The sequence below is a fragment of the Trichomycterus rosablanca genome, unplaced genomic scaffold (assembly GCF_030014385.1).
Source record: "Trichomycterus rosablanca isolate fTriRos1 unplaced genomic scaffold, fTriRos1.hap1 scaffold_211, whole genome shotgun sequence".
Lineage (NCBI taxonomy): Eukaryota > Metazoa > Chordata > Actinopteri > Siluriformes > Trichomycteridae > Trichomycterus > Trichomycterus rosablanca.
Window position 1 is genome coordinate 65,454 of NW_026947039.1, and position 9,599 is coordinate 75,052.

Here is a 9,599-nt window from a genome sequence, read left to right on the forward strand (position 1 = left end):
TTGCTTGTGCTTTGATTTAAAACTGAAATATTAGAGGTAAAGAAATGTTTGAGAAACCTTTTGTGCCCCCAGCAGAATATCATGGTGGTCATAGCTGATTTACACCTGTGCACGGCCAAACACTACAAGAGCATTGGACGCCGTTGCTGCTTCCAGGTGGTTTCACCTACAAAGTAAGTCCAGTGTACCATCAGGCATGAAAATTAATTTGATTTCTTTATTTATGACACTCTGCTGCATGGACCTCTTCGAATACCGCAGGAACGGCTCACTTCCCGAACATCTGGCTCAGGTCATCATGTGGCAGGTGGTTCTCGCCGCCCGTCATTGCCGTGATCGTGGCGTTCTCCATCGGGATATCAAGGAGCAGAACCTTCTGGTCAGTTTCGACACGTTAGAGGTCAAGCTCATAGACTTTGGCTGTGGGGACTTGCTCAAGTCGACACCCTACAGACGTTTTGCAGGTAATTGTACCTCGGAGGTCAGTAGCTATGAAACACAGATGACAGCGATCGCATAGGAAAGCCGTGTGTGTGAACCGTTTCTCTCACTTTTATTCAGGCACCATACTATACGCCCCACCTGAATGGATCGAGGAAGGTAAGTATCATGGTTGCGCTGCAACGGTGTACAAGAAGAAATCCGGGGTTAGTCACGTGTCCTTTGTCTAAAGTAAAATCAGTAGCAATAGTGGCTTACATCAAAATCAACATAAAAAGGAGAAACTGTTCCTGAACAATCACTTTTAAAGACTCGTTTGCTAAAGTTTGAGTTGCTTTGCTTGTGCTTTGATTTAAAACTGAAATATTAGAGGTAAAGAAATGTTTGAGAAACCTTTTGTGCCCCCAGCAGAATATCATGGTGGTCATAGCTGATTTACACCTGTGCACGGCCAAACACTACAAGAGCATTGGACGCCGTTGCTGCTTCCAGGTGGTTTCACCTACAAAGTAAGTCCAGTGTACCATCAGGCATGAAAATTAATTTGATTTCTTTATTTATGACACTCTGAAGGGCGTGGCTGTGCAACTGATCTGCTAAAGAAAGATGAGGAATATAAAAAGGAACATTTTACTCTCTTTATAATAGAAATGACATGAAAACCGGAGTGGAATAAGCACTTTGTTGTGCTATAGATTCGTGCCATGTTCAGGGTGTGTGTGTGTGTGTTTGTGTGTTTGTGTGTGTGTGTGTAGGATCTGGGTATTGCAGGCCGATTCAGAGGAGAATAGAGAGGCTTGGATCAGAACCATTCAGAACATGGTTGCTAACACCGGTGGTGACAGAACAGACGACTCCATCACTTCCCAATCAAATGAGGTGGTGGATTTGAGCCCAAAACAGGAAGGATCCAGTAGCTCCTCTGAATCACGAGGATCCCAACACACAGAGAGAGACTCACTACGTCCACGATCCGCTTCTGGAACCTCAGGTGGGTTTGAAACTCCAGTCTAACAAGAACACTCGATTCCATCAAGTATAAAGCAAACCAGTTTAAAATGGCCAAAATCAACATTTGAATGGATGCAGACACATTCCATTTCCACTCTCCTACTCTTTCTGATTGATAACTGCTCCATTCCAAACCTCGTACCCTTGACCATCCACTTCTGACCTTGCCTCTGTACAGCTGAGCTGAGTCTTGGTGAAATTGTGCTGGAATCAGCTGCTGTGTTGGATTCCCTCTCTGATGCTTCTCTAGCGAGCAGTGGTAAGTACACACTACAGCAAGTCGACTAGAAAACCATTTTTTTATTCAGAGCTAAATTTACTAGGTGAAAGGTTTTGAGTGAATGAGTGCAGTGATTTAGAAAAGAATCCAGTTGATGTAAAATGCTGATACTAACACAAAACACGTCTTTTAAGTCGAGAGCATTTACGGTACAGTTGGAAGGACCTCACACATCGAAGAGAGCCCGGTGGAACTGAGCACCAGCACTTCCTCCAGCAACTTCATCCACACAGGTCAGCCAGAGCTTTACTGAACCATTCAATGATATTGTGAACTGGTAAGATTTAATGATAAAACATTTGTAACGTATGACTCTGTAAAGCTCTGTACACTTGTTGTACTTCTGATGTGTTAGAGATCATTTACTGACAGCGATTAAATTACATTTGTGTGAACAACAGCTGGTGAGAAGAGCACGACTACAGGAAAGCACTCGGTCCAGAGAGGCAGCGCTCCTTCCAAAGGTCTGTCCAGCCTCACACCTTTCATAGAACAAATATTTTCTAGAGCTTAAATCATGCTGCTCGTGAGTTTTTTTTATTGAGTTTTTTACTTTTACTGAGGAGTTTCTATCAGATTAACAACACGTCCTGTTTTACAGAGTGCTTCGATAGCCTGTACGGAGTCGGAAAGCTTCTGGGCAAAGGAGGCTGCGGTTCTGTGTTTGCAGGACTTCGTAAGGCCGATGGAAAACAGGTGAGATATTTACTCGGCTCTGCTCAGAGTTACACGAGAATTGTCGATCATTACAAAGCTGCTTTGATCTTAAGATCCACAATGACTACGCATGTCATCAAACTTGTAGTTAAAAAGCGAATGGCCCTTTTGGTTACTGTTGGCCAAAAGTACGTTCCCGTAATATTCGTTCCTGATTTGAATCGTTTTGTTTTGCATGTTTTATAAGGTTGCTATTAAGATTGTGCTGAAGAGTGGCTGTGACAGATTCATCACCATTGTAAGTAACATTTGTTTCACTTGTGAAATATTGCAAAGATGCAACAGCCATATAAAAAAAACCTTATCTTATAAATGACATGATGCATTAAAATGCAAAATAGCATCGAATGTAACCGCCACTCTGCCTATTTACTATAGATTCCAACCCCATGCTAACCATGTCTGCTCAAATATTAGCCTGGTGAGAAGAACGGTCTCCCTGTAGAGGTGGCGTTGATGCTGATGGTGTCCGAGCCACCTCGCTGCGAACGTGTCCTGGAGCTCCTGGAATGGTTCGACATGCCCGAGTGCTACGTCTTGATCCTGGAGCGACCCGCCTGCTGCATGGACCTCTTCGAATACCGCAGGAACGGCTCACTTCCCGAACATCTGGCTCAGGTCATCATGTGGCAGGTGGTTCTCGCCGCCCGTCATTGCCGTGATCGTGGCGTTCTCCATCGGGATATCAAGGAGCAGAACCTTCTGGTCAGTTTCGACACGTTAGAGGTCAAGCTCATAGACTTTGGCTGTGGGGACTTGCTCAAGTCGACACCCTACAGACGTTTTGCAGGTAATTGTACCTCGGAGGTCAGTAGCTATGAAACACAGATGACAGCGATCGCATAGGAAAGCCGTGTGTGTGAACCGTTTCTCTCACTTTTATTCAGGCACCATACTATACGCCCCACCTGAATGGATCGAGGAAGGTAAGTATCATGGTTGCGCTGCAACGGTGTGGAGCCTGGGCGTCCTTTTGTTTGTTCTAGTGTGTGGAGAGCTGCCATTCTGGAATGAGAGGGAGATCGCTGCTGGACACCTGATCTTCAAAGCTGGTGTGTCTATGGGTAAGAAAATGCAGAAACATAAGAAGCATGTCTCTTTTCGTTTTTTTTTTTTAAGTGATGTTAAATAGTTTCTATTACAATGTTGTAACGACCTGATCACTGCACACACAGCCTGCCGTCATCTGATCAGACGCTGCCTGGCCAAGGATCCGAATAAGCGACCCAGCCTCGAGATGATCCTGGAGCACAACTGGTTTTCAGAGATCCTTAGGAACTAAGTCCAGGTGTAAGGTTTCCTGCGGCGTTGGGACTAACCTACCTTGGTCCCCGGCGTTGCAGGAATTACAGATCCTCTGGAACAAAGGCCTTAAATTAGAGGTCTCCTAATTAAGGCTGACGACCTGCAGCTGCACCTGCTTATTTAAGCAGGCACCATGCAGCCACAGGTTGTCACGCCTTTGTCCCTGTTTCGTTTGGTTTGGTTTCTTTTAGTTTAAGTCGACGTTTTTGTTTTACTCCCAGCCACAGCAAGGATTGGCTGGTGATTTAGCACACGGGTTCCCCGAACTTCGCGACGGCGATTTCGGGGTGTCCCGTGTGCTAAACAGGTGTGCGGCTTCCCGATCGTGCTGAGGCGCGGTCGGTGACATGGCCACCTGTCCCCGAACTTCGTGACGGCGAGTTCAGCGTGTTCTTTGCACAATACGGGTTGGTTTCATTCCAGCTTCGGCTTGGTGATAAACCACCCGATTCCCGAACTTCGCGACGGTGAGTTCGGTGTATCCCCGAACATCGCGACGGCGAGTTCGGCGTGTTCCTTGCACTATACGGGTTGGCTGTTTTCCCCCGCCGCTTATGCGGTCTTTGGGAATTCAGCCCACGAGCCCGTTATGCAAGCGCTCCGGGTGTGTTCCTTGCACTATACGGGTTAGCTGTTCTCCCCTGCCGCTTAAGCGGTCTTTGGGAATTCAGCCTGCGAACCCGTTATGCAAGCGCTCCGGGTTGGCTGTTTTTCCCCCGGCGCTTAAGCGGTCTTTGGGAATACAGCCATCGCTCCGAACGACGCGACGGCGAGTTCGGTGTGTTCTTTGCGTTAAACGGATTGGTTTCATTCCAGCTGTTGCTGACGATCAAGCCATCCGTTTCCCCGAACATCGCAACGGCGAGTTTGGTGTGTTTCTTGTTTCCTATAGGTGAGCTTCTGCCTGGTGACAGCATGGTGCGACTAGTGACAGAGCCACCGATCGTGCTGAGGCGCGGTCGGTGACATGGCCACCTGTCCCCGAACTTCGTGACGGCGAGTTCGCCGTGTTCCTTGCACAATACGGATTGGTTTCATTCCAGCTTCGGCTTGGTGATAAACCACCCGATTTCCGAACTTCGCGACGGTGAGTTCGGTGTATCCCCGAACATCGCGACGGCGAGTTCAGCGTGTTCCTTGCACTATACGGGTTGGCTGTTTTCCCCCGCCGCTTATGCGGTCTTTGGGAATTCAGCCCATGAGCCCGTTATGCAAGCGCTCCGGGTGTGTTCCTTGCACTATACGGGTTAGCTGTTCTCCCCCGCCGCTTAAGCGGTCTTTGGGAATTCAGCCTGCGAACCCGTTATGCAAGCGCTCCGGGTTGGCTGTTTTTCCCCCGCCGCTTAAGCGGTCTTTGGGAATACAGCCATCGCTCCGAACGACGCAACGGCGAGTTCGGTGTGTTCTTTGCGTTAAACGGATTGGTTTCATTCCAGCTGTTGCTGACGATCAAGCCATCCGTTTCCCCGAACATCGCAACGGCGAGTTTGGTGTTTTTCTTGTTTCCTATAGGTGAGCTTCTGCCTGGTGACAGCGAGGCAGCGCTCCTTCCAAAGGTCTGTCCAGCCTTACATCTTTCATAGAACAAATATTATCTAGAGCTTAAATCATGCTGCTCTTGAGTTTTTTATTGAGTTTTTTACTTTTACTGAGGAGTTTCTATCAGAATAACAACACGTCCTGTTTTACAGAGTGCTTCGATAGCCTGTACGGAGTCGGAAAGCTTCTGGGCAAAGGAGGCTACGGTTCTGTGTTTGCAGGACTTCGTAAGGCCGATGGAAAACAGGTGAGATATTTACTCGGCTCTGCTCAGAGTTACACGAGAATTGTCGATCATTACAAAGCTGCTTTGATCTTAAGATCCACAATGACTACGCATGTCATCAAACTTGTAGTTAAAAAGCGAATGGCCCTTTTGGTTACTGTTGGCCAAAAGTACGTTCCCGTAATATTCGTTCCTGATTTGAATCGTTTTGTTTTGCATGTTTTATAAGGTTGCTATTAAGATTGTGCTGAAGAGTGGCTGTGACAGATTCATCACCATTGTAAGTAACATTTGTTTCACTTGTGAAATATTGCAAAGATGCAACAGCCATATAAAAAAAACCTTATCTTATAAATGACATGATGCATTAAAATGCAAAATAGCATCGAATGTAACCGCCACTCTGCCTATTTACTATAGATTCCAACCCCATGCTAACCATGTCTGCTCAAATATTAGCCTGGTGAGAAGAACGGTCTCCCTGTAGAGGTGGCGTTGATGCTGATGGTGTCCGAGCCACCTCGCTGCGAACGTGTCCTGGAGCTCCTGGAATGGTTCGACATGCCCGAGTGCTACGTCTTGATCCTGGAGCGACCCGCCTGCTGCATGGACCTCTTCGAATACCGCAGGAACGGCTCACTTCCCGAACATCTGGCTCAGGTCATCATGTGGCAGGTGGTTCTCGCCGCCCGTCATTGCCGTGATCGTGGCGTTCTCCATCGGGATATCAAGGAGCAGAACCTTCTGGTCAGTTTCGACACGTTAGAGGTCAAGCTCATAGACTTTGGCTGTGGGGACTTGCTCAAGTCGACACCCTACAGACGTTTTGCAGGTAATTGTACCTCGGAGGTCAGTAGCTATGAAACACAGATGACAGCGATCGCATAGGAAAGCCGTGTGTGTGAACCGTTTCTCTCACTTTTATTCAGGCACCATACTATACGCCCCACCTGAATGGATCGAGGAAGGTAAGTATCATGGTTGCGCTGCAACGGTGTGGAGCCTGGGCGTCCTTTTGTTTGTTCTAGTGTGTGGAGAGCTGCCATTCTGGAATGAGAGGGAGATCGCTGCTGGACACCTGATCTTCAAAGCTGGTGTGTCTATGGGTAAGAAAATGCAGAAACATAAGAAGCATGTCTCTTTTCGTTTTTTTTTTTTAAGTGATGTTAAATAGTTTCTATTACAATGTTGTAACGACCTGATCACTGCACACACAGCCTGCCGTCATCTGATCAGACGCTGCCTGGCCAAGGATCCGAATAAGTGACCCAGCCTCGAGATGATCCTGGAGCACAACTGGTTTTCAGAGATCCTTAGGAACTAAGTCCAGGTGTAAGGTTTCCTGCGGCGTTGGGACTAACCTACCTTGGTCCCCGGCGTTGCAGGAATTACAGATCCTCTGGAACAAAGGCCTTAAATTAGAGGTCTCCTAATTAAGGCTGACGACCTGCAGCTGCACCTGCTTATTTAAGCAGGCACCATGCAGCCACAGGTTGTCACGCCTTTGTCCCTGTTTCGTTTGGTTTGGTTTCTTTTAGTTTAAGTCGACGTTTTTGTTTTACTCCCAGCCACAGCAAGGATTGGCTGGTGATTTAGCACACGGGTTCCCCGAACTTCGCGACGGCGATTTCGGGGTGTCCCGTGTGCTAAACAGGTGTGCGGCTTCCCGATCGTGCTGAGGCGCGGTCGGTGACATGGCCACCTGTCCCCGAACTTCGTGACGGCGAGTTCAGCGTGTTCTTTGCACAATACGGGTTGGTTTCATTCCAGCTTCGGCTTGGTGATAAACCACCCGATTCCCGAACTTCGCGACGGTGAGTTCGGTGTATCCCCGAACATCGCGACGGCGAGTTCGGCGTGTTCCTTGCACTATACGGGTTGGCTGTTTTCCCCCGCCGCTTATGCGGTCTTTGGGAATTCAGCCCACGAGCCCGTTATGCAAGCGCTCCGGGTGTGTTCCTTGCACTATACGGGTTAGCTGTTCTCCCCTGCCGCTTAAGCGGTCTTTGGGAATTCAGCCTGCGAACCCGTTATGCAAGCGATCCGGGTTGGCTGTTTTTCCCCGGGCGCTTAAGCGGTCTTTGGGAATACAGCCATCGCTCCGAACGACGCGACGGCGAGTTCGGTGTGTTCTTTGCGTTAAACGGATTGGTTTCATTCCAGCTGTTGCTGACGATCAAGCCATCCGTTTCCCCGAACATCGCAACGGCGAGTTTGGTGTGTTTCTTGTTTCCTATAGGTGAGCTTCTGCCTGGTGACAGCATGGTGCGACTAGTGACAGAGCCACCGATTTCCTCGGACTGCGCTGACGCGGGTCTGGATTATTCTCTTGTTTCCTATAGGTGAGCTTTTGCCTGGTGACAGCATGGTGCGACTAGTGACAGAGCCACCGGTTTCCTCGGACTGCGCTGACGCGGGTCCGGATCATTCTCTTGTTTCCTATAGGTGAGCTTCTGCCTGGTGACAGCATGGTGCGACTAGTGACAGAGCCACTGGTTTCCTCGGACTGCGCTGACGCGGGTCCGGATCATTCTCTTGTTTCCTATAGGTGAGCTTCTGCCTGGTGACAGCATGGTGCGACTAGTGACAGAGCCACCGGTTTCCTCGGACTGCGCCGACGCGGGTCTGGATCATTCTCTTGTTTCCTATAGGTGAGCTTCTGCCTGGTGACAGCATGGTGCGACTAGTGACAGAGCCACCGATTTCCTCGGACTGCGCTGACGCGGGTCTGGATTATTCTCTTGTTTCCTATAGGTGAGCTTCTGCCTGGTGACAGCATGGTGCGACTAGTGACAGAGCCACCGGTTTCCTCGGACTGCGCTGACGCGGGTCCGGATCATTCTCTTGTTTCCTATAGGTGAGCTTCTGCCTGGTGACAGCATGGTGCGACTAGTGACAGAGCCACCGGTTTCCTCGGACTGCGCTGACGCGGGTCTGGATTATTCTCTTGTTTCCTATAGGTGAGCTTCTGCCTGGTGACAGCATGGTGCGACTAGTGACAGAGCCACCGGTTTCCTCGGACTGCGCTGACGCGGGTCCGGATCATTCTCTTGTTTCCTATAGGTGAGCTTCTGCCTGGTGACAGCATGGTGCGACTAGTGACAGAGCCACTGGTTTCCTCGGACTGCGCTGACGCGGGTCCGGATCATTCTCTTGTTTCCTATAGGTGAGCTTCTGCCTGGTGACAGCATGGTGCGACTAGTGACAGAGCCACCGGTTTGCTCGGACTGCGCTGACGCGGGTCCGGATCATTCTCTTGTTTCCTATAGGTGAGCTTCTGCCTGGTGACAGCATGGTGCGACTAGTGACAGAGCTACCGGTTTCCTCGGACTGCGCCGACGCGGGTCCGGATCATTCTCTTGTTTCCTATAGGTGAGCTTCTGCCTGGTGTCAGCATGGTGCGACTAGTGACAGAGCCACCTGTCCCCGGACATCGCGACGGCGAGTTCGGGTTATTCTCTAATTTCCTCTATGGAGAAGCTCCTGTCCTGCAATGCCGGTCGCGACGGCCTCGCAAGCCGCGATGGGGATTCGCGACTCGGTTTCATTTTCCTTTGTTAAAACGTTATATCCCTGATTATTATTTGTTTACTTTTATTAATAAACTTTTCTGTTACTTAACTCTGCATCTTGGGTCCTCTTTCCCCCCCCCCACGTAACAGAAAGGCGTGACCATTAAATGGACCCGCGGAGAACTCCCCATTCCCTCTCAAAAATTTTTTTAGGGGGCCCTCCCTGGCTACTTCCCCGGCTGCTTGAGTCCACCCGAGGGGACTCAGGCTGCGGGGGCTTCTGACCTTAGGAGTGGTCCTCTTTAACTCCCCAGTTGCTTGAGTCCACCCGAGGGGACTCGGGCTGCGGGGCTTAGGACCTCAGGAGTGGTCCTTTTTGAGAAGGGCGTACTGTAAGGTTTCCTGCGGCGTTGGGACTAACCTACCTTGGTCCCCGGCGTTGCAGGAATTACAGATCCTCTGGAACAAAGGCCTTAAATTAGAGGTCTCCTAATTAAGGCTGACGACCTGCAGCTGCACCTGCTTATTTAAGCAGGCACCGTGCAGCCACAGGTTGTCACGCCTTTGT

The 9,599-nt window shown here is 49.5% G+C and overlaps 1 protein-coding gene and 1 pseudogene across 1 annotated transcript; both read left to right on the forward strand.

Annotated features, from left to right (window-relative positions):
* The first annotated feature begins 238 nt into the window (after positions 1-238).
* LOC134306686 (serine/threonine-protein kinase pim-1-like) lies at positions 239-3,731 on the forward strand. Its single transcript, XM_062990377.1, has 8 exons — positions 239-464; positions 562-600; positions 2,134-2,196; positions 2,334-2,428; positions 2,637-2,687; positions 2,867-3,239; positions 3,337-3,513; positions 3,625-3,731. The coding sequence occupies exons 1-8, from the start codon at positions 239-241 to the stop codon at positions 3,729-3,731; spliced, it is 1,131 nt and encodes a 376-aa protein (XP_062846447.1).
* A 156-nt stretch (positions 3,732-3,887) lies between these two features.
* LOC134306687 (serine/threonine-protein kinase pim-1-like) lies at positions 3,888-6,843 on the forward strand (annotated as a pseudogene).
* Positions 6,844-9,599: the final 2,756 nt, after the last annotated feature.

Bases quoted from the DNA above. Each gene is read 5' to 3' on its own strand.
- LOC134306686 (XM_062990377.1), top strand. From the start codon at position 239: ATGGACCTCTTCGAATACCGCAGGAACGGCTCACTTCCCGAACATCTG. The intron at 465-561 runs GTAATTGTACCT...ACTTTTATTCAG, and splicing joins ACCCTACAGACGTTTTGCAG to GCACCATACTATACGCCCCA. The intron at 3,514-3,624 runs GTAAGAAAATGC...CTGCACACACAG, and splicing joins CAAAGCTGGTGTGTCTATGG to CCTGCCGTCATCTGATCAGA.